Genomic DNA, 25,230 nt, shown 5'->3' with positions numbered 1-25,230 from the left:
TCTAGCGTTGGCGGGGTGGGGGTGGATGTTACCTCTCTGAAGGCATGTGTCCAATTAAACAACTCAGAAAGACATTTCCATTGCTGTGCGCTCTCATGCAGAAGTGCTAATGGAAATGGTGTGTGTAGCAGCTGGTGGAGTGGACATTGTTTGACTTGGCAGATTGTCAGAGTTCGTTTCAGAGCTAATGCAAGAGTAAGATGAGAGGCTTTTTTTTTCCCCTGTGCGAAAGGCAATTTGACTTCATATCCATGAAGGACAACAGGTCAGGCAGAGACAGTAAAATTTATGTGCAGTGTAACAAGTTAAAAGTGTTGTAGCTTTATATAATCCACACATGTTGTGTGCGAACATTTTTGTGTATGACTTTTTTGTGGGTGTACCCTGCGTTATGAATGCGTTCTCACGTTCTATGGAAACGTTCTATGGAAACGTTCTATCGAAATTCTTTGCTATTAGAATTCAACTGCACCCATGCCTCTCTGTTAAGTGACGACAACTCCTTCTAGCTTCCGGCACATAAAAAACGTATGACATTTGCAGGGTTTACAATCACAACAAAAACCTATTCTTCACCTTTTGTTCTTACTGGACATCCAACTAGAGTCCTTTGGATTAAATCACTGCAGACTTTTGTAATTCTTGAGGTACTGATTAGATAAGGCGGGAACATCCACTGTTGAGTCATGGAAGGGATTATTCATGGTTTTACAGAATTACAGTCATAAGTGAGAAGACCTGTGATATCAGCAGCTGATATCGACTTTATGTCTGATCTGTGTTCACAACCCCCTTCATCATTTTGCCTTTCACATTTTTTCTGCTGTTTTTGTGATGTGTTCTGATTGTATATTGTTTGCGACGAAATTCTATTAAAAATTACAGTCAGGAAAAAATTGTCACTGTATTCCTTTCTTACTCTCTTATGATGCGTGTTTGTGTTGCGTGTGTGGGTGTGTGTGTGTGTGTGTGTGTGTGTGTGTGTGCGTGTTTTAAGGCTGTTCCTGGTGAAGGGTGACCTGGACTGCAGTGAGCAGGAGAGAGATATCCTGGGCCAGGGTGGGAGTGGCACCATCATCTACAGGGCCAAGTACCGGGGCCAGCCCGTGGCCATCAAACGCTTCCACTTCAAGAAATGCCGACAGTTCTCCATCAACAGCACGGGTGAGTTGTGCCACGGCCGTAGCGCTCCCCGTCGCCTCAGAATGGGATTTAGGTACCCTGCCGTCGCGCACTTCTCAGAGCGCAGAATCTGTTAAAGCAGAACTGTGTCTGACCGGTGGCGCGGCTCCAGGTGGTCGTGCAATTGGTCAGCGTGGCTGACCGCCCGGGCCTGCTGGCGCAGGGCTTTCCGGCCCAGGCTGCCCGGCACCACACTGAGCTCTCAGAGGAGCAGAGAACCAGCGCAGAGATCCTTAAATCTCTCTGTCTCTCCTGCTTCTCTTTCACTCTTCCTTCCTCCCTTCACCCTTTTCCCCTTCTGCTCTGTATTCTCTCTCTCTTTCACCCCTCATCCCTGCGTCTCTTTTAGGAGCTCAGCTAAATCGCGTCTCGACCAGGCAAATGCGGCACTCAGACGTACACAGTAGCCCTACAGCTCTGCGAAGCATTAATGCAGGCAGGAAAGGGGCCTGGCTGTAGCGGCTGTGTTTCCCACATCCCGTGAGGCAGGGTTCCTTTCGCACATGTGGAAACCACACTCAGCTGGTTTCATTCAGAGTGCACGCAACAGCTGTCACATGCAGAGACACCGTGCACAGACTAAGGACACGTGTTCTTAAGGCATGCTGGATCGCCAGGTCGGAGTCAGTCGGCTGGATTTTAGTAGGGCATAGGTAAAGGAATTTCAGTCCCCGCTTCGCTCGGTGAGTGAGTGTGTGTGTGTGTGTGTGCGTTCATCAGCGCATCTGTTCGTTAGCATCCGCTGGCTCTACTTTTCCTTTGATCCTCAGTGTCATCCAATCCGAGGTTCCCAGTGTGCGGGTCCATCAGTGTGACTTGCGGTGTGTCTGAGGTAGCTTGGACCAGGGAAGGAAAACACACCTCAGCCAGCTGCTCAAATTGTTCAGCCTACCGTGTCGCTGCCCCTCGTTCTCTCTCTCTCTCTCTCTCTCTGTCTCTCTCTCTCTCTCTCTCTCTCTCTCTCTCTCTGTTCTCTCTCTCTCTCTCTCTCTCTCTCTCTGTCTCTCTCTCTCTCTCTCTCTCTCTCTCTCTCTCTCTCTCTCTCTCTCACCCCTCCTTCTCTTAGTTTTCAGAACTCAACACCCATCACTTCTATATGAGATCTGATTTATTCATGAACAATTTCTAGAGCCTTATTTCTGATAACAGTAAACTGTAAATCATATTTTATGACACAGATTAACGTAGTGTTCTGTACGCATCTAAATATGTGAGGAAGTGGGACTTTCACATGTGTCAGCAATAACCACAAAGATTCCCAGCTGGGTCCCCTTCTAATAAACCGTCTCCGTGGTGATCTGACATGATGATATTTTTTTTGCATTGTGGTCACAAAATTGAATTCAAAATCAGTCAAGCCTGTCAGGAACAGCCAGGATGAGAACCAGAGTGCTGCTATATAAGAGAATGAGAGTTGAACGCGTGCGTGTAATGCATTTACAGATATAAGAACTGTGTTTGTTCAGTTTGCAGAGTGGAAGGCGTTCCTTCACCCCCACATGTTGTACCTGCGTTCAGGATTTGCAACACATTGTTTTCCTGCCTCATTGCAAGGAAGCACACTGAAGGCACTGTTTACACGTCGTAACTCGTTTCACTTCTCGCCTTGCCGAGTAAAAGCTCTGATGATAAAGGGATGTGGTAACACCCGACCGCCTGCATTTCCAGTGAAACTTCTTGACAACAGTGCATTCCGGACTTAGTCAGACAAACTGAAAAGAAATTGTTTTCTTGAACACACACAAGCTATGAAATAAAAAGGTATTTTTATGTAGTAATACAGAGCACAAGCAGAAGCTTGCCCACCAAGGGTGTAGTAGCCATTAAATGTTAGCTAGACCATGTCTCTGTAGCTTCATCCACTGATCAAAGGGAGCGTAACTTTTAGCAGGTACTGCACTGGGTCATCTCCGGGTCTGACCGAGTCGTCTTATGTCCGGCTTCCCATTGGTCAGTGGACCGGGGCTGCGCGGCAGTCCCATCTGGCATGCCAAAGTCTCATGACTCAAGATCGAATTCAGCCTTCCTGTGTAATGCTTTCAAGCTCCCCACCAGGGTATTAAAGGGACTTTGCAGTGTGATGCCCTCAGCACAGCTGGAGAGAAGCAGGATCCCAGAATCTCAGGCCATTAAGAGAACTCCGGCTCGTATGCAAGTCAGCAGCAACTGAGGCCAGGTCAGGGGCCCAGCTGTTGACAGCCTTCCTGTTTGGAGTTCACAGGCTACACACAAACTTTGGTGCAACTTTGTGACATAGATAAAGCTTAAAGGGACATGCATAAATCTAAAGGAACATGGCTACATAGCTGGAAGGAGTAGTTGGAGGTAGATGGCTAAAGTTTTAAGGTTTAACCTTTCGCAGAGAAGCAATTTATTTGTTGGTTTATTTTTTTGGTGTCTTATGTTGAGTAAAGCTCATAACAGTGAAGCTTGAACAGTGTATGAAAGGTTTGTGTTTTACAGCAAATTCAATATTCAGATCATTAAAACTTGATTTCTCTATAATGGATTGGCTCATTATACTTCCTTACTGTCCAGAACACCTGTGTTTTAGTTTGTTTTGTTTTTAAATTGCACCGTATACCTGTGGTGGGAAATAAGGATGCTTCAGAGGCAAGCCGTGTGTGTGTGTGTGTGTGTGTGTTCCCGTCCCTGAAGTGCAGCTGCGACTTTCTCACGCCCAAACCCACTCTCCCCACTCGTCCCTACAGACACCATGCTGAAGCACCTGCAGTCCATGGACGCTTCCAGAAGTTTCTCAGAGTTCCGGCAGGAAGCTGGCATGCTGCACACGCTGCAGCACCCGTGCATCGTGGCCCTCGTGGGAATCAGCATCCACCCGCTTTGCTTCGCCCTGCAGCTGGCCCCACTCGGGAGCCTCAACACCGTCCTGGAGGAGCACAGCAAAGGTCAGATGCTCACGCACACAAGACCACGATAAATCAGATAGAGGGAACCGCCTCTCCCAGCTGAGCTTGCGCCTAGTTACCAACAAATGGGCACTGCCAACGGACAGTTAATGTTTATGGATATCTTAATCAAAGACTAGGCTGAACAAATGAGCCCATGTCATTCAGTAAAATAATTTTCTTCTTGTTGGACATTTTAAAATGGACTCCTGAAATTAGTTGATGTTTCCTTAGATGTTTCCCTAGAAATATTAGAGGTGGTGCTACAGTGATCGTGATCATATTGAGATTATGTTTAATCACATTGGGATTAACATCTGGATGAAAAGGACTCATGTGATGCATCTTGCTACTGATGTATGAAAGTAAATTGTCCCACTGGAACATCCTCTGTCTCCTGCTGTCTACAGGTTCTCAGTTCATAGCACTGGGCCACATGCTGACCTTCAAAGCAGCCTATCAGATCGTGACAGGCCTAGCCTACCTTCACAAGAAGAACATCATCTTCTGTGACCTAAAATCCGACAACATCCTGGTGTGGTCCCTGGAGGTGGAGGACTCTGTTAACTTCAAGCTCTCTGACTACGGCATCTCACGGCAGTCGTTCCACGAGGGAGCTCTGGGTGTGGAGGGGACGCCAGGATACCAGGCCCCTGAGATCCGCCCAGGTGTCGTCTATGATGAGAAGGTACGGCAACGCAGGCTGAATTGTGCGAGATATTCACCAGTGTGTTTCGTGCTCTCAGTGCATGTCCGATTTCACAATACTTCTAGGGTCCATTATACAGCAAGCCATTTTTTAAACTTAATCCATCATTAGCAGTGAGGAGTCTGTAAACTTCTTTTGGAATTCTAATGAATACACTTGGACAGATACAAGATGATCTGCAGTCCCTCCGAAAGAGTAATCTGCGTTAGGGTTAGGCTAAGATTTCACTTTAGTATCAAGCAGTAGTTGGTCTTACCACACTGAGAAAACCACAACTCCACCCTTGCTCATCACAGAAGTGAGATGGTGCTGATTTTTTCTTTTCTCTTTTGAGTATGTGATGGAGAGTCTAATTGCACACAGTTGCAAACTTGCAGCATGCAAATTTGCTGTAAGGCTTGGTAGATTTTGCAAGGCAGGAAGTCTTGAGAGTTACAGGATCCTTTAATAACAGAACGCAGTTCTTTTTATAGTAGCTTTGCTTAATAGGGTTTGTCGAGTTTCGCTCATCGATTCACAAGCAAAATTCAAATTCATCGACAACCAAAAATCATCCAGTTTAATACGTATCTATTAAGCTTAGTGAAATGTGATGGTTATTTGAATCATGGTATATGTATTTCCTGAGTGGTGAAGTGTTGGAGCATATGGTTTTCCACTTATGCTGTCTGGACCAGACGTAATGCTTCACTAGTTCTTTCTCTTATAGCCTTTTTCAGTAACAAACCATGTTTGTGTGTGTCCATTCCTCCATGTGGTTACTATGAGTAATGCGAGTACAGTCTAGATGATATATCTGTTCCCACTTTCGTCTATTTTTTCCCCCTGTAAGAACTTCATAAATACAGTACATCTGCACAAGTGAGGTGGAACTGCGAGAGTCAGTTCTCGCTCAGCTCCAGATTCTGCCACGTTCCTCCAAGTTGCTCGTTTTAATGAGGGCAGCCAACAGAGCCCTCAGTGACCCATGGGAGCCTTTTTGTTTCCCTAGAAACATTGTTCTTTTTTTCTCAAGTGGCTCTTTTGGCGGTCGCATAGTTCTTCGTGATGAAGACGATGGTTCCTCTGGAAGCGTGGAGGCTTACTAATCAAATAATGATTGTTTTAAATGTTAAATAAGAGTTCTTTACTTCATTTGAATGCAGGGAGATGGTTTGGCAATGGCTATGCTGCGCTTTCTCATAGAGTTCATCATATTTTTTTCCCCCTTACTGGCCCATGCGTAAGCTATTGCATGTAGTTTCATCATTCATGGAGAAACCTAAATGTAACTATAAAAAAGCTGGTCCCATCATGGAGTACGCTTATTCTGAAATGGACACGTAAACTTTAAAGCTTTAGAAACAATGCCTTGGTTGATGTATGGAGTTATACCAGTAGCAGCGTGTACTGGCTCTAATGAGGACTGGCAAGCAATGAGGGCATTTTAAAAATAGTCAGAATGAGTCAGATAATGTGAATCTAGAACAAGAAAAAGGGCTTCGGTGAAAAACAAAATATCTCACTACATAATACAATTTTGGTTTTAATAAGGAGGTGTAGAAAGGTTCGCAAACTAATGTTTATGAAATGTAGCTTATCGCCTTCGATGAAAGTCATGGTCAGAAGCAGCTCCATCCTTTAGTATGGGCTTCCTCCAAATCTCGTGCGCTTAACCAGTTGTCACTCCAAGCTGCCGTACCTTACGCCATGTTTTTCACCCTAGCAAAGGCATTATGGCCATCTTTTGTAATCCAAGTTCTGGTCTGTCCATATAGCAGGCCTTGCTTCAAATGCTGTAATGCAAACATGACCTGGTTCCATTCTGTCCATATTCTGTTGCATCACATTAACTAGAAATGCTCCAAAGGGATGTGTTTGCTTTGATAACGTTTCATCCATCTGTTTCATCACTCTTCACATATGCCAGACCCCATGGAGTAATTACTGAATATTTAATGACAGCTTGAGTTGCATGAAAGTAATTTTGTGGTTGTAGTTTTATGTAACATAAGTCTGTCTTCTTTCTTCTACTCTACATATTCTCTCTCTCTCTTTCTCTCTCTCTCTCTCTCTCTCTCTCTTTCTTTGCCTCTCTGCCTCGACGACACCCCCTGCCAGGTGGACATGTTCTCTTATGGTATGGTGCTGTATGAGCTACTGTCGGGCCGTAGGCCAGCCCTGGGTCATCACCAGTTTCAGATAGCTAAGAAGCTCTCAAAAGGAGTCCGTCCCACTCTGGGCAACCCAGAGGAGGTACAGTTCCACTACCTGCAGGCCCTCATGCAGGAGTGCTGGGACACCAAGCCAGAGAAGGTATCACACCACATCCCTAACACATGATTATTTAAAAACAAACAAACAAACAAACCACTGTGATTCTTCGAGGTGCAGTTAGTTAGTTTCTGGGTACTAAACATCATTGATCAAAAATGGAAAATAAATAAACGTAATAGAACAGAGTAAATTAAGAGGTAGATTGTGTTATAGGAAACAAATGTCCTGTGTTTACTGTAGCACCTGGCTTTAGAATACATTTATCCTTCACTGCACAGAGAGCAGAAATCCTGTTACCTTCTTCAGGGTCACTGTGAGTGGGTGGAATTTGTGAACCGAGGATTCTATATAAGAGAATTTAAAATAATCAGTTCTTACTTAACACCTCCTGGAGCACAATCCAAGTCTTATGCAATGTAGAAGTATCACATTTTGTCCAAAGGCTATATATATATTTTTATCATAATGTGTCTGTACATAATTCCAGGGATGTGCTGTGTGTCAGTGATGATCGAGTCTATGCAGCAGTATCATAGTGCTCCTACTGTGTGTGTGTGTGTGTGTGTGGCTGTAGCGTCCGCTGGCCATGCCTATTCTAAGGCAAATGCAGGAGCCCAGTTTCCCCTGCCTGAGGTACCTGCTGCCCTGCCAGGAGCATAGCCAGCTCTTCCTGTCTCCTCTGCAGGGCTACAGTGCTGTCTTCTGGGATGGACACCAGGAAGACAGGTAAGGAGTGGTGGTTGAGGGGGGAGATGCAGCTGCAAAGTTAATGGTTTTTGTTATTTTTTTGTTTTGTTTTGTTTTGTTTTGTTTTTTCTTAGACTGGGAAAGATTCTTTTTTTTCTGTTAAACTGTGCGTATGTATTCATTACCTTTCAAATGTTTTTTTGTTTTTTTTGTCCAAAAACCTCCCGCAAGTGTTGTGTGTTTATCTGAGAACTTACACAAAGCATGACCGTATGATTGTTTTTTGCAATATTTGCTTTTTGATGGCCTTCACAGGCAGGCATTCAATAGAACTAGATTATTTTTCTCTCGTCTTTTAAGTTGCCCTTTTCAGGGCTATAATTTTATGGTTGCCCTGGGGTGTTAAAGCTTATTTGACTCATTTGGTATGGTACACGCACATTCTTGCCATTTGTAAATTTAGAGGACAGTAATGAACATGCCTGTGACCTCGTAGGTGCAGTTGAATTGTGCGGTATTGGGTGCGGCAATTAAAATCCACCGGTGCAGCCTTAGTCTCGAACCCGTTTTGGCTTAACGTGTGCAACACGGTGTTTTCCTCAGTTCACACAGGAACATCAAGTTGTGTGCAATTTCTCACAATGGGACACTGACCATACAAGTCACCCCATCATTAGTCATCTTCCGATTGCTAACTAAATACAACTTTTTTATTTCCTAAGGATAAACTAATATTATATAATTTTATTTAAATAATTAGTCATAACACAGTTATGTAAATATTAATTCTCACCACAGTGAACAGCAATAATACAGATAATATGTGCATTATCATAATTATTGTGGTTTCCAGGCCCAGTGCAGTCATCTCCCCAGGTCAGCTTAATCTCATCAGACCTGGGAGATCTAAAAATTAAAAATCCTCTAAAAATTAAAATCTGTGAATTGCTTTTTTTTCTTGCTGCTGCCGCTCGTGCATATTCGCCGCCGTGAGGACGTTGTCACCGCGCTGAGTCACCGGCTTCCCCTCGGCTGTGAAAGCAAAGCAGTTAATGTTAATCTGATTTGATTCTGCGGCGACACGCCTAACCACGCCTGCTGATCATGCATTCAGCCTAAGCCAAACTCTTATTATAAGGCTGGATTAGTGCCCTTGCTGCCAGTCATGAAAATAGCAGGCAGTGTTTCCGCCACGCCCGCACGCGCCCGCGCTGCAGTCTTATGCATTATTCCTGCGTTTTGTGTTGTGTCCGCAAAAACAGAGCCCCCAATGTTAACCCGCATCTCATATCCACCACGTCCTCTTCCCCCTATAAACCCTGCAGTTCATCTGTCCTGCCGGCAGTTAGCGATCAGCGTTTCTACACACCGCACGTCCTTTTTTCACTGCTGTTACTTGTTTAAAACCTTGTTTAAAACCTTCCTTGAACCATTGAAGCAGACTCCATTGAACCTCATTAAACTGTTTTGTTATGAATTTATTAGGTTGTGAACCATGCTGCCCTTGATTCCAGCACTGCTTGATGACATTTCACAGTAACAACAAAAAAAAACCCATCATGACATTTTAATACTCATAAACATGTATATGAACTTATCACCAGGCATTGGGTTTCCTGTAAGATAGATGGTAGCGGTCTGAAGCCCATCTCAAACGATGGTTCCCAGCTGACGTGGGGTACGGCTGCTTTGTTTGCATCATGGAGTTGCAAGGCCAGGGGGTTCTCCTTTAACATTTTGGCTCAATCTGAACACCCAGCTTTTTATCTTACGGCCCAGGTGTCAGCGATTACCACTATTTCCGTGTCACCGAGCCAAATGGAGCTGCCCTAGACACAGTGGCGGGTACTGTAATTCACAGGCAGCGCCTGGGAACTGAAGCAAGAGAAGAGTGTTTTTGTCTCACTTTACCATGGAGAGAGTATCCCAATTTATACAATACCCCCTACCTAGTGTCCTATACATCTGTTTTCTGCACTAGATTGGTTACATGTGCCAAAATCTGTGAGAAATGTAAATGAAAGGAGGTAGTAACTGGGGATTACTGTCCCTTTATACTGCCAGATGGCCAGATGTAGGATCATTTTAAGACCTTTGGAAAGTGTTTTGTTGTTTTTCTAAATTTTGACTTTGCTAATTAGATTATATGAAGGGAAGTGAAGAGAGGAAACTTAAATAGATCTGTTATTACCGAGTGCACATTTTACGAAGTAATTAGATTTTAAACTTCAGCAATAAAACAATGAACATTAGAAATATGGGGTGGGGGTGGGGGTGCAGTCAGTTGTACACAGAATGAGCCACACGGAGTAGTTTGATTAATGACTTATGAGCCGAAGTCATGAATCAGTATTATGAGTTAATGAATTGCATAAATCAACAAAATGGATTTGGCTTTCATGTGAGCCATGCTGGCTCATAACAGTTTAATCTATGATAAATATTCTAAAAGAAAACAAGTAATGAATCAGTCGCAGGCGTTTGCCTCCCCTTATTTAAGCTTATTAGCACAACTGTTGTATTCTCAGCACGAAAGTATTGTTGCTTATCATTTTATTTCCTGTAAAACATGCAAAATGAAAATAATTGCTGATGTAATTTGTACACAGTACTTTTCATCAGATTTTATATATTTTCCAAACTTCAGTTTAGTCTTAACCATTGTGACTGCTGATAGCATAAATTCTTGGCCAAGCGTGTCCTAAGAAAGAAGTGTGTGTGTGTGTGTGTGTGTGTGTGTGTGGTGTGTATGACAGGAACTACACTGTGGTGAATGTAGAGAAAGGCCAGGTGGAAGTGAAGCGAATGCCTTGCCCAGGAACCCGACTCTGCTGTCAGCTGAAGATGGAGAACACCCTGTGGACTGCCACTGAGGTGGGCCTCTGGGAAATGTAGTTTGAGCTTTCTTTTCCAACCTCTTTCCTCATGTGTGCCACAGCATGTTGCCATGGAAATGTCATTGAGGAACATAGACTGAGACATGGTTTCCCACAGAAAAATTTGGCCCACTTTGGGTGTATATTCTCATTCATTTTATTGTTATTAGACAATAACAAAAGGATTTTGTCTTGTAGCACACAAAATATCAGTTTGCATAAGAAGGGCTTATTTAAACATTTTTATATACTTTTAATAGGCTTTATGTCGAGATTGTGTCATTCCTAACATACCTGGGCATCATCAGACAAGCCTATTAGTGGACGATTGGATTTTGAGGCCACATAGGTTTTTGTGCAGCCAGCAGGTTGTACTTCTCCTCCCCACTGGACCCGGGCGTGTCTGGGCGTGTGTCCAGCTCGGTCATCTGTGAGGGGACTCACGGGCTAAATGGTGATACTGATCGGGATTTCACTGGCTCTTCTCAGGAGCAGGAGATCGTTATCTACAGCCTGAAAGAGATGTGTCCCCTGAGCCACCCGCAGAAGCTGCTCTCCTGTCCAGCTGTGGTCACCTGCCTCATGCTGCTGCCAGCCAGGTCAGAGGTCAGTATCAGTGTCCCTCAATCATTGACCACTCCACTGGCTTATTGTGAAGATAGAAATGGGCAAGGATTAGGGTTCTGCTCATAATTATTATAATTTTGAGCGAAATTTAAAACTTGTATCATGTACCAGTGCTTGCAGTATTTTTAATCTTGGTAGTGTAGCATCAGAATTACATATGACGGTGGTATCGGCAAGACACAGCATTTACATAGTGATTATAATTTTTATAAATATATACAAGCATCGCCTGTGTGGATTGCTGCTACAATACAGCCAATAAAACTCCACATTCTCCGTGTGAATTAGCCTCCAGCCAGGTTTGCCTCACTCCATGGCCACCCAGCCTTGATGGGAGTGGAAGGGGGGGGGTTTTGGGGGTCTTTACCTGGCTAACAGAGGTGCTGTCCCTCCCCCTCCTGTTGTTTGAAGTGGCCAGAGTCCAGGTGTTAGCAGTCCAGCTCTCAGGAGGCAGATGGCCCTCGCTTCAGACAGCAATGACAGAGCACGCTCCTCGTCCCACTCCAAGCTCGCACACTTTGATGTGGCTGCCGCTTGTGGCTTTGATGCGCTCTGTCAAATGCTTTGTACCCGAAGGACCGGTTTAGGGAGGGACAAGTATGGATACAGCTCTTGAATGAGGAAAAGAACAAAAAAAACAACACATTCAGGCATTTAGAGATTAGCCCTTATACGGAAGAATCTGGGGGATATTCTCATTTGGAGAGCGATGTCGGGCCTTCTGTTTGTCATATTGTATCACATTGGTTGATTCTATGTGTAAAATAAGTTATTTTAGCATATTTAATTGTCAAACGTTGATATCAGGATAACATTTAACACGTGTAAAAGTCTATGGCTAGACTTAAACCCCTGCACCACTCACAGTCAATGTATCCCTAAAGCTAGATCCTATTTCTCTGCAGACACTCCCACGGGTTTTTGCTGGCATGTTGGATGGCCTTGTGGCAGTGTACACTGTGGTGGATGACATGCCGGTGGAGGGAGAGACCTACATCTGCTCGCACACTCTGAACAAGTCCCGGTTTGGGATGGAGGACTCGGACCCCCGCCAGAGGCCATACCCTGTACGGAGCATTGTGCCAGTGCGGTCAGGCTCCGAGCTGTGGTACACCAATGGCCCCGGTGTGCTTGTGATCGATAGCCATGATCTGCAGCCCATCCGTCGCCTTGAACCCTACCTCCCTCCCTCCTGCGTGGTCTCCATGGTGTCCGCCTCCGGTTTCCGGGGCGACGAGTTCATCTGGTGCCTGGACGACCGCACCAACACCCTGCTGATGTACCATGCCACCAGCTACCAGCTCTGTGCCAGCTACAACTGCGGGGACCTGCACCCGCTGCGTGATGTCTTCCCCGTCCAGACGCCTGCAGAGGTGGTGGCAGGGGTCACTTCCGGCGCCGAGGTCACTACAGAGGAAGAGGAGGAGAGTGCAGGCGCCCCCAAGACAGAGCCCAGCGTGCCTGAGCTGGCAGTGCCTGTGATGGTGATCCACAGTGAGACAGCCGGCACACAGATCCTCCAGCAGCAGGACTCGCTGGACTACTGCTCCATCAGCTCTTCAGGGGTCAGCTCTGAGCAGCTGGACCAGGCAGGCGGCCTGACAGGGCTGGCCCACTTCGAGCGCTCCAGCTCGGGTGCCCTCAGCTCGCTGGCCAGCTCTGCCAGCATACCCCTCTCCACAGACTGTGAGGATGGAGACAGACCCCAGGCTGGGCAAGACTCCGTGGAGCCGTCACCCCCGGACATAGCTCCACCGAGCTACAACTTTCCCAGCCTCCAGGCTGTTACTGTAGTTGCGGTCAATGGCACAGTCTGGGTCCCCAGGTACCACTATCACCATTTCCCACCATTCAAAATGAATTTAGGCTTTCTCTTGCTTCAGTGTCTGTCCCTTTGACACTACCCTGCCTTGTAGCATTAGCCTAGCCACATATGTCTGTGATCAGTCTTTAAGCTTCTTCTGCAATCATTAGGCCTGTAAGATAATCAGGTCAAACAGGTGTTACTCCACTCTCAGGCAAAGCTGTGCAAAGCTGTGCTATCACTGTGTAAATGGGTTAGGCTTAGTATTGTCAGTCTTTGCTGGGTAAGTAGTTGAAAAAATGTTCTGTATATTGTTAGAAACAAGAGAAACCTAGTATAATGAGCTTCATTCAACTGAATAGTTATTTACAGGGCAGGGACCAAGAGGAAATTATTGTTTTGGGTCTATTATCTGCACCAACCTGGTACTGAGGGGTTTTCCACTGGGATTATGACACCACTGTAGATGTTGATGGAGTCATTTTTAATGTCACTTGAGATGACATTCTTTTATAAAGAGTGGGGGAGTGGAGTTCTTTCGAAATTGATTTCAAGCTCTATAATGTGATGAGGGATCAGAAACTGAGGTCTTAGTGGTATGTGTTGCAGGCGTGGAGGGGATATAATGGTAATTGCAGTGCAGGAGCACACAGGGATGCACAGAGGCCGTGTGATTGCCGTGCTGGGCGTCCCCAATGTGGAGCAGTATGGGTGAGTGGTAATCCCAGCACACACACAACTGTTTTTTCCATCCTTTTGTCCACAACCAAAGTACTTACCTGAGTTGTAGTGGATTTGGTAGCTTGAGCTTCATCAAAGATATAGGTGGTCCAGTTTCAAATGCAAAGCCACCGAGAAGTGCAGAAGGCTGACCAGAGGGCAGTTACCGACTATGGTCACATGCACTGCTAGGGCAAGGGTCCAAAGAGCCAAAAAGAGGCACTTAAGCAGCCCCGTTAAAGCTGTGCTGTCACTGTGTGTGTGTGTGTGTGTGTGTGTAGGTGCGTGTAGGTGGAATGGACTTCTCTCATCAGGATTTAATATGCCAGAGCAACAAAATCTCTTAATGTGCCAATAAGCCTCTAGTGCAGAGAGACATGTTGATAATAATTTGTCAATTCAGCTTCAATAAAGCCCACACGGATCATTCATCATGTGCACAAGGGCTCACGGCACTCTTGTAATTATATCTATAAAAGCTTCAACAGCTGTTCAGAGAGAGAAAGAGAGAGAGAGAGAGAGAGAGAGAGAGAGAATGTCTGGTAAGAGTGAAGGTAAAAGGGCCGCAGAGTGTGGTCATCTTCATAAACCTTTTCACACATTGGTTCATAGCAGATACGGGTCTCATAGGACAGTGGGAGTTTAATGTCATCAAATAAATTGGACTGAAGCAGCCCCCACACCCTCACTGAAGCTGCTGACACTCCCCTGTGTAGATCCAAGTGTCAGCAAACACATGGGTGGCGGTAATGACACTTTAATTTTCCTTCAAAGCTATAAACAGTCATCCTTATTTAAGGACGCTATGGCATCCATAAATAGCCTGCATGTTTTTACAAACGCAGACTATCTTTTAATCTTTCTGCGCAATGGCTGGCTAAAATAGCTCCGACCATACTTGCGTTATCGGGCCATGTCAAAGCCAGAAGTGTTTGTTTTGTGGGTTTCAAACACGAGGCAATGGTTTCAATGATGGCAATGAGATTGGCCTGCTTCCTTCCTGCTGATCAGACTTGTACTTCTTCATTCCACAAAAGTAGCAGTCTAAATGTGGCTGGAATCCATCGCTACAAAGACAGCCGTGACTTGTCATCATTACTGTCACCAATACCCACAGTTCTTAGCGTTTAAGCGAGTCTTCCAGCTGAGCTTCCCACCATCTGTCAAATACATAAAGCACCATATGGAATCTGATTCGTGTGGAAGGAGAGTAGTAGTTATTTTCCTGTAACTTCTGTAGCTTTGACACTGTTACTGTAATTGGTCCCAGTTAGGTGAACTGACTGGCTGTCTTCTGGAGCTGAACACATTCTGGAATGTGGCACCATACAGCTTGGCTCTAAAAGAGTCGTTCCTGTTTGAACGTCTTCTTCCTCTCATCATTCTAGTCAGCACGCAGGCACTTTATTTTTTAAGCTTCCCTGCACTGTGCAGATTTTGTGTCCCACTTGCCGGATGCAGTTTGCTTGGTTTTGGACCCCATACATTTCACTTTTGAAGCTGGTTTCACTGGCTGTGTGGTTCCATTCCTTTCATAATAGGTTTCCCATGGATTGGTGCTAGCTGGAAAGAACGCATTAAACAAAACAAAGGCGTGTTTTCCTCTGTGCGCTCTCTGCTTACTTGGACACAGCTTACCCTGTGATATCATACAGTAGTCAACAGCATGGCACTTCCATTACATACGTCAAAGGCCATGCAGTTATGTAAAAGCATACAGATCAGACATGTGTCTTGGGTACAAGATAAGTATAATGCATTTTGAGTAACAGCTACAAAGGAAGGAAATCCATTAACATAATAGTAGACATACAGTTTACACATACAAATAGGCATACAACAGTGGGCACACATTGATTAGCAGAGTGGCTAAAAAAAACTGATGCATTTAAAATTCACCTGCAGCATTTTTATGGCTGAGAAATGGCATAGGTACAAATACAAACACTAGAGCCACCAGACTTAAGGAGCAGTCTAGCATTATTAACAAATATACAGACATTCTACATTTCAGAATGTCATCACCATCACCCCAGAGTCGTTCCTGAACTGCCTGACTGGTGTTTGGCTTTCCTGTTTATGCATAGACATTGTCATTGAGTCTGTCATTATGCAAAAGCAGGACAGTATGGCACCTGCTTGTAGTGGCGGTATCGTTCGGTCCCGCTGACCCAGCACCCGTAGTCTCTGCAGTGTATAGCGTTGTATCTACCTAGCTGCTAACGGGTTACCTACACATCATGCCAGTGATCCTGAAGTTGTCAGCAAACTCTTGGCCAACCACAGGGGCTTCACTGCCAGTCCCCCTACAGCAGCTGGACAGAACGAAGACATTGACCACACTTGCTTTTTGTCCTCAGTCCTCCAAGTTCATAATTATGGGAACAGGCTCGGTCTCTTTCTTTTACAGCCATGGCCAACACCACCCCATGTTAGAACCAGCTACGATGCTCAGTGGAAATAGCTGTCTGGTGACCCATCAAGTAACTGAGAATCATGGTCCCCCACACCGTACTGTCATTTCAGTGGTTCTTTTTGAGATCAGTGTCTAATGCAGGACACGCCATGGCACACACTTCTGGCCCTTGTAACAAGTAAACACACAAGGAGAGAAAGGATCCAATTGCCAGAAGTGTTTATTTCATAGAGAAAGGGATTTCTCTTGCGGCAGGGAGGTCAAGAACACAGATGGGCTGAATGGCAAGGTGAGTTGTGCAGTGGTCGTTCTGTTCCGAAGTCATCAGGAGTAGGCAGAGTCCGAGGGAAGCCGAAGGGTTAAACAGGATGCGTAGTCTAAAGGGAGAGCACAGGTCAGTAACAGCATAAAAACACAGAAGCAAATGCTCGGTATGCAGGGGTTATAGGCAATACTTGGCAACGGGACTGCAGAAGTGATCTGTTTAAATAGCGTGCTTGATGACTGGGAAGATAGGAAACAGGAGTTTAGTATTCCATAGAGTCAGATCGGTGCCGGCTTCAGCTTTGTTTGGAAACCAATTGTCTGGGCGTGGCGATTTGAGTAGAGCCACTCAGATTCGTTACAATCGTTTAGAAGAGGTCAGCTTAAGTCTTTGACTGCATCTCTGCCAAGCAACAGAACCACCAGCATCATCAGTGTACTCGGAGCTCGCCTGATTTTTAAGACAACACAGCCTTCATCCCTGTGCTGTCCCTCCCTTCGTATGAAGCGGGATTATGGCTGTTCTGGTTTTTGATGTTCTGCCAGTCATGCCCAAGGTTGCTCTGAACTGAAGCATTGCATTACCCTGACTGAGCCCTCTGCGGAGTGGGCCCAGTAGTAAGGAGTGAAGACTGTTAAGTCTTTCTGCACTTTGGGTTTGCACAATATTACTTCTTCATTACACAGTACAGTACACATCCCACATCTGTCAACTGCTGCTGTTTAAAGGTTTGATTGATGAGATTTAGCAAATGTCCTGGAACACAAGCTGCCAAATGTGTTCTTCAGATTAATGTCCATGTCCTTCAGAACCAGAGCCAAATCTTCATACACAAGTGCCCATTTTAGAGACCAGTGGTTACCCACCCTGCCCCTGGACATCTTCCTTCCTGATGGATTTAAGGTTTCAGGATTTAAGGTTTTAGGTTTCAACCCTCATCTAACACACCTGATCCTTTTAATCAAAGGCTTCTCTAAATCCTGCCTGGATCAGGTGTTTGTGAGAGGCAGAAACTGAACTCTGCAGGAAGGTAGTATGTCCAGGAAAAGGTTGGTGACCATTGTTGCAGACAGTAACTGACATCCCCAAATAACGCTGTATCAAATATCACAAAGCAGTGGCATGTACTCTATTTCCATTGATTTGTACCTCTTACTGTTGGGTTTCACAGAACAAGGCTGTCACAAGGCTTCATTTTGGATATATAGATTACTATTAATATAAGCTTTATAAATGTAACCATATAAACTATCTTTAGAAAAGCTGTGGGGAATATGTTAAGATGGGGCCCCCCCTTTGAGTCTTGGTTCCTCTCAAGGTTTCTTCCTCATGCTCTAGGGAGCTTTTCCTTGCCACTGTCGCCCTTGGCTTAGTCACTGGGGGCTTGGACTTGGACATGTGTAAAGCTGCTTTATGACAACATCTGTATAAATAAATTTTGGATTTGAAATTTGTATGCATCTTAAAGCGTGAGTGATAATCACCTTCTAATCGATTCCAGGAACCAAGTGACCATTTGTTCCTTAGTTCAGCCTATCATCCAGTCAGAGGTGAATCTAAACAGCCATTTATCAAAGATGCAGCACTTTTCAGCTGGCTGCCCTCAACGTCCGCTGCAATAGGGGCACTCATCTTAGAAGTCGACTCTCCTGCAGAGTTCTACTGGAGCTGTAATCTTACCCACCTGGACCCAATACGAGGACGTTTTTGAATGCTTTGATTAGGGTCAGGTGTGTTCAGTTAAGGTTGGAAGCTCACCCTGCAGGAGACAAGATCCCTAAGACAAGGGCAGAGTCTGGGCTCCTCTGCTGTGCGACCGCCACTTCCCAGAAAAGAGCTTCTTGTGCTTCTACGAAGAGTTTGTGTGGTTCATTTCAATCTCTTTCACGCTCATTGACGCACGTCATCCCATCTCACCCTCTCTCGCTCTTTCTCTCATTCGCTCTTCCTCCTTCTCTACCCCCCCCCTCCCCTTTTCTCAGGGCACTGGTGGAAGCAGCACTGGTTGCAAAGGACACCGTTGTGTGCGGCTTTCGTAACGAAAACATGGCCTGGTGCCTGGCTGTCTGGAGGGCCTGGGGAGTGCGCGAGCTGGAGCTCTTCTACCAGAGCTACGAGGAGCTCGGCCACCTGGAGACCAGCATAAGGAAAAGATGGTAGCTGTGTGTGGGGGCGTGCGTGCGTGCGTGCGTGCGTGCGCCCTAGAGCAGAATCGCAGCTCTGTGTGGCTAAGGGTGACTTGAGAGAATACTCACATATCGGTATAGGGACCAGGCCTGTGGAATGTATATATGAGTAGACCTTGCCTTCAGGTAATTTATACACACACACACACACACACACACACACACACACACACACACACACACACACACGTGCGCGCGCGCACGTACGCGCACACACATGCAAGCCATTCCAGATATTCGAGGGAATATCTCAGGGGCCTCGACATACAGACATACGCCGTGTAGACTACCACATAAGCATGCCCACTCTGTTCTTAGATTTTGGACTGTACACACACTCCATTATATTGACGGAACCTGAGACCTGGGGGTGGAGAGAGCTCTTGACATCAGTGCTACATTCATGGACCTAACATTTTAAAGTGGAGAGCTGCCAACTTATCTCAGCTAAGCCTACCACCTGGAGGGGTGTGTTGTGTGCGGGTGGATGTGTGTGTGTCACTGTCACAGGAATCAGAATTTAAGCAGCAAACCAAGGAAGAGAATGAAGAGACTTTAATACTTAATATCAGACTTCCACAGACTTCAGTTGTACCAAAGAACCAGATATGTTTGTGGATTACGGCTAAAACGGTATTTGTACTGTGACCTACATGTTTTCCAAAGCCTCAATGCAACCAGCACAGAACAACTGTAAGCTTTGGTATTAACCCCCAAAGACGACCCTGAATATACCAAGGCCATGATGGAAGTGGTTTGCCATCAGCAAAGAATTGTGGGAGCTGAACAACTAGAAGCTTTTCTTTTACAACAGATCTTGAAGATCAGTTCACAGGTTTACGTACTGTACAAGAGAGTAACGTCTTAAAGACATGCAATCATTCTCAGATATCAGCAGAAATACCAGCATGTTAGCTTTTACTACTGTACATATATAAGGATTTTATTGTAGATGAATGAATTGTATCATGTGTATTATGGAATACATATGGAATACATATGCATGTGTAAATAGATTCTTACTGTATATACAAATGAAATGGAGTTGACCATTGTATTGGGTTTTTTTGGATTGGTTTTAACATTTTACCAACATTTACAATAATAATATACACTAAATATACACTACTGCTATCATAAAGCACTAATGACACAGTGCATGTTGTATACAGCTAAATGTTCTTTTGCTCAGGTGTGTCTCAGAAGAGACACTTATAACTGAACTACTCAAACATATTTAACATAAGGAATTAAGTAAGGCACACAAAGGAGGGCTATTATTTTGGACTTGGGATTGCAAAAGATGATACTGATACCTAACCCATGCAAATAACTATACACCCCTTTTCCTGTATAAAACACAAGCTGACAGAGTTGCATTTGCTCTAAAATAAATCCTCCCTACTGTCACATATTTCTTACCAGCTTCCCAAAGCCCCCCCCCCCCCCAACACACACACAAACAAAAGCACTGTGGTTCTATCCACAGATGCAGCAGTATGATTGATGAGACTGTAGAGGTGGGGATAGGGCTCATACACACTTGGTGGGATCACTTCAACACCACCATGCACACAAACAAGCCTGATACTGCAGGAATCATATTGCTTCCAGAATTCTTCCTGATCTCAGGACCTCTTCATGCTCACACAAATGGAAAATGCACACACGAATCATCTCTTAGCATTTGAGAACTTTGGCTTTCCTAGTGCCCTAGTCAAGGACAGCTAGAAGGACAAACACCGCATGAGCGTGCAAACCACCTCCTGAGCCAATGGGCCACAAAAGAAAGTGGAGACGAGGGACCCTGCGCGCCATCGGTGAACGCGCGCCTGTGAGCACCGGAGGACTTGCTGGGACACGGCTGCCCATTCCTAGTAAAGCAGATCGTGTGGATGCCAGAGGTTTACTTAGCAGTGGCCACAGTGGTCTGTGAGCGGGCGTCATGAATGTGCCTCTGTGCCACGCAGCCACTCCTGTTTGTTTTGAATTAGTCAAATATTATCTTCACGATTTAGTTCCCGCAGTATATCCAAAACAGACTACTGGTGAAGCTAATCGTTTGGTGGGGAGGGAAAGAGAGTGATATTGATGGGCAGATGGATGAACAGGCAGATGGGGTTAAAAGTAGGCATATATATATATATATATATATATATATATATATATATATATATATATGTAGATATAGCTATTTTAACCGTGAATATTTAAAGCCTCAAGTTTTATAATTAAAAAAGCAAATCTAAGACCCTTATGCTTCTTTAATCACACCATTTAATCCTGCCAGAAAGGTTCACACAGTGACTGCTCCACTAGGAATGCAGTTTCAGACCATTTCAGTAAATTAATTTTAATTATAAGCACCAACTTCACACCACCGCTAAATAAAAAAGGCAGTCGAATTTGTATGATTCTGAGGTCTCTAGAAAGCTTTTGGGTTAGAAGCAGGGGCCCGTAATCCCTTCTGTCTATATAAGAGAAACTTTGACAATGGTTATGCCTTGCAGAATCATATTTGTCCAAAAAACAAGCAAAATATGTTTTGGGTAGATAAAGAGGCTGTGTAACAGATGAGTTAGTTCCATTTGTGGGTTATATGCAAGCGTCTTTCAGGCAAACCCTGATGAACAGAGAAAGCAATGCAGAGCTTCAATGCAAACAGAAGCCTGGTTGAGGCCATATTATTTAAAATGAGACATAAGCAACTAATCTGACAAGACTCAGCACTGGGTAAATCATTCTATATATCAGTACGCCGAGCATTCCAGCGTGCCTTTTGAAACACATGGGAGGCTGAACAAATTCCCATCTCTCCATATGTATCAAGGATGTACGAGGTTAAACGGTCAAATAGGCTTGTGCCCCATGCAAACGCTGCACATTCTCACTCCGTAATGAATTTGCATTATCGTCAGTGCAGGTGCAGCGGCGGGACGGGCACCTCAGCCCTGACCACTCAGCACATTCACGTTAAGTGGTTTATTTGTCATGTAATTGCAGTATATGGCACTTTTCAGGCAGCTCCAGCAGCGTTAAGCGGCAAAGCCTACAGAGGGGCGGCGCAAGGGATAATAGAGTCCATGTGGCCGAGAGGCAGGGAGACGCAGCAGTAGCACCAGCAGTGTCCTCAGAGCTTGAATCAGTTGGTGTGTGGGCAAGCCAGGGGAGATGGAGAGTAGGAGCCTGGAACCCGACGGGTACAGGCTGAGGGAGAGGGGCTACGAGAAATATCACACACTCACACACACACACACACATACATGAAAAGAAGCGATATACCAGCAGGTTGCTTACACGTACGTGCGCACATCCAGGCACACACAGCTGGAACGTTTTAGGGAAGGCACACACACTCCCTGGGAGGTTGACTTGAACAGAGGCTGAGAGCGAGCAATGTATCCCCAGGCACACATGCCTGTAGAGGACAGGAAGAGGAAGCCATTGGGCTTTGTATGAATACACTGGCCTGGCTCAAGTTAGCTCTGCTTCCTTTCTGTCTCTGAAGCAGAGAGGCAGTGGGCCTGTCCATACAGAGGGAATTAAATGACACTCCTGTCTGCTAAAAACCTTTTGTGCTACATTGCAATTTTTACTACCTCTACATATTTAAATACAGTACACTGCAGTCACACCCTGGAATTTTCAGATATATAATCATTCCTATTCCAGTTCCTTTATCATGAACAGAGAAGTGAACATGCAGACTTTTTTTTTTCTTTAACTGTATTTTCATCAAAGTTCTACTTATCACAATCAGTCTCTCCCATTCCCACAATAGAACAGTGAAACCATTGAACCACTGAAGACCAACACTGCTTAAGAGAGAAGGCAAATAGCAGTGCCCTTTCAAAATTTCTCATCAGTAACAAGAAATTGAAAAGGTTACTGGACCAGTTTATTTTCACGAACATTCGGCTCTTAGCTCGTCCCAGCAAACTGCAGCCGACAAAGTTCACTCTGTAAGTGGGAATAAGATATGGGCACTGCAGTGATAATGAACACCGCTAAAAGGACAATAAGCCTATATGAATCGGAAAATATTAAGTATCTTCTTTTATAACAGCGTGCATGATAAAAGCATGCAATAAAAAAGTGGGCAGGTAAAGTATTTTTGAAGTAACTTGAGAAGGTCGCAAGTTTCTTGTATAAATTCTCATTCTTTCTACTCCTTTCTCTTTTTGGATTGATGACTACAGAATGGTGGCTTGAAGGGAGGACTAAGCAACATCATAGGCTCTACAGACAGTTATTGTGTCGTGTATATTTGCAGCAAGTTATTGTGTAGCTTTATCTGTATTAAAACCAAATAAAAACTGTCAGTTTGTATCCCCACCAGCTGTTGGTATGATGCCAACCAATGCTTTGCGCTTACATGGGGCTGGCAAATTTCACATCCCAAAAAGGAGGATATGTTCTGAGCGATTCGTAATGATCCCATATAAACGATCATAATTATCATACATTACCCTGTATGATTAAGCTCTGCGGGTCTAGTACAAGACAAGTAGATAACATTAATGCTAGCCAAGTAACGTGATGATGTTGACCTGCCTCCAAAACGGCACAAAGAGAACGTGTGAGTCAGACAATGACACAGATCTGCCAGAACCATTACTAAATGTAGGCCAGTTACCTCGTTAACCTCGACGTAACGGGTCGATTGTTGGTCAAAGGATCAAACTCTGAATTCTTGTACATACATAACAATACACACGTACATAATATATAATCTCATACATATTCAATTATTCTATAATTTTTTTAAAGCTAAAATTAATAGTTTGGCAAATGGTTGTCACGTGGAGTAAGTATATTTATGCTGTGAACGTCAGTGATATCACCTAGTTTTCCCTCTGTAGTGATTTAGATTGCAATATGTAATGGCTTGCTAATACCGACCGATACACACGCCGACATGTGTACCGGCACATTTTTCCCCACTTCACCCACTGAGCGTAATCATAATCGCGCGTGACAAATACGGGGCAGCGGGGAACAACCAGCGGTGCTGCTATAGTCTAATTTCACCATGGCTCTAAAACACAGAAATAAACGCTGCATGTACTTGCAGCCAGAACAATGACACTGTTGTTCTGGTGTGCGTTGTGCTTGGCCTGCGCTTCTTCTGGTAACCGACAGTATTCCCAAAAGCCGTGCTTCTGGCATTCCTCGTTACCTCTGATGGAACCGGGATGTGAGAGGTTACGGCGAGAGATGTATCCTTGGCCAGATCAAACATGGATATCCACTCCACTCTGTTTAAGAACATACGTGTCGTGTACTTTATTTCATTGAAAAGTGCGGTATACTTAAAAATAATTAGCACAGCTAATTAACACAGCCCTGAGCTTGAGGCCCTCAGGGACGTTCGAATCAATGTTAGATAATTAGCTTTAATAACACTAATTCTTCGTACCTATATCTGTTTTGTAATACATGTGCTGTAGAGTTAATGAACTATGCTGAGTTATGCAAGTTCTGAGCAATGCTTAGAACCTTAATTGAATCACCCCCCCAAACACCACTTCAGGTTCCGTCTGTCACACGCAGATGGGCTACTTTGTCAGACTCCCTGACACAATCCACTGAGCGTCTGAATCTTGAAACCGTCTGCCCAGTGAAAAAGAGCAACACCAGACTCAGGGAGCATGGCTCCATGTGTCCTGCAGATGACGTGTGAATGGAATGCTAGACTGCCCAGCATCAGGGGAAAAACGCGCCTTTCGCCTGAGACAATTACAGCAGAGCTCCTTTGGGATTGAGGTGAGAGTACTCGGGGTCTTTTGCATTTCTTTCACAGTGAAACAGACATACACACCCATAACCGGACAGGGAGTTGACACGCCCACTTCCTGTTTGCTTCTAAGGAATAAGAAGCAAGCGCTAAACGCTGCTACTCTGATTGGCCCATGTCCAGTGTCTCTAATAGTTAAAATGAATTAGCCACCAGCCTTTTTCATTTGAGGTTTTCATGGCACCAAACAATAGAGCGCATACAATGCAGATTTGCGGATAAGGGAATCAAGTAATGCCTTAACAGGGTGCGTTATTCTGCGTTATTAACAACAGCTGGACCACTTCCAGTGGAACCCGCCATCGCATTGCTTTCAAGCCGAAGGCTAGTTACGAAACTAAAAGAGTCACTGACAGATGTTTACTGGATGTTCAGCAGAGTCTCGGCAGCATGAATGAGGCACTGTTTAAGTCACAGAACAAAATAAGGTTATGAAACAACATGATAAAGTACACTTGTGAGGAAAGCAGAGTCCCTTTTGGCTTGGATTTCTGCATCATGGGTGAAAATGTGATCCAACCTTCATCTGTCATTCCGTAGTCTTACTTAACAAAAAGCACATACAGCAATTTGCAGAGCTAGCACAGATAGTGCTGGTCTGATTTTGACACTTCTACATAAGTACTGAACTAGAGAACCAACAAGAGGGAAGGACATTTGCCTGGCTGGTCAAAGAGCACCAACGTGTGACAGCAGTTGCATAAACACAAAAGACTCAGACACTTTGGTTTGGTTGTTTTTTTTTTGGGGGGGGGGGGGGTTGTTTGTTTTTTTTAAGGCATTCAGGTTAGGTCAT

The 25,230-nt window shown here is 44.7% G+C and overlaps 1 protein-coding gene across 5 annotated transcripts in view; it reads left to right on the top strand.

Annotated features, from left to right (window-relative positions):
* lrrk1 (leucine-rich repeat kinase 1) overlaps positions 1–19,692 on the top strand; it is a 55,309-nt gene extending 35,617 nt beyond the window's left edge. For all 5 annotated transcript variants that reach the window (XM_081710016.1, XM_081710017.1, XM_081710013.1 and 2 more), the window contains 10 exons: positions 998–1,164; positions 3,894–4,091; positions 4,502–4,779; positions 6,901–7,095; positions 7,631–7,782; positions 10,500–10,617; positions 11,109–11,225; positions 12,152–13,071; positions 13,660–13,761; positions 18,434–19,692. In XM_081710016.1, the coding sequence (XP_081566142.1) occupies positions 998–1,164; positions 3,894–4,091; positions 4,502–4,779; positions 6,901–7,095; positions 7,631–7,782; positions 10,500–10,617; positions 11,109–11,225; positions 12,152–13,071; positions 13,660–13,761; positions 18,434–18,611 (2,425 nt within the window). In that variant the 3' untranslated portion in view covers positions 18,612–19,692. The remainder of the gene's footprint in view (positions 1–997; positions 1,165–3,893; positions 4,092–4,501; positions 4,780–6,900; positions 7,096–7,630; positions 7,783–10,499; positions 10,618–11,108; positions 11,226–12,151; positions 13,072–13,659; positions 13,762–18,433) is intronic.
* Positions 19,693–25,230: the final 5,538 nt, after the last annotated feature.

The sequence above is a fragment of the Electrophorus electricus genome, chromosome 3, assembly GCF_041902795.1.
Source record: "Electrophorus electricus isolate QZ-2024a chromosome 3, ASM4190279v1, whole genome shotgun sequence".
In the NCBI taxonomy this organism is placed as follows: Eukaryota; Metazoa; Chordata; class Actinopteri; order Gymnotiformes; family Gymnotidae; genus Electrophorus; species Electrophorus electricus.
The sequence above is the reverse complement of the archived record's forward strand: the minus strand, read 5'-3'. Positions and strand labels throughout refer to the sequence as shown.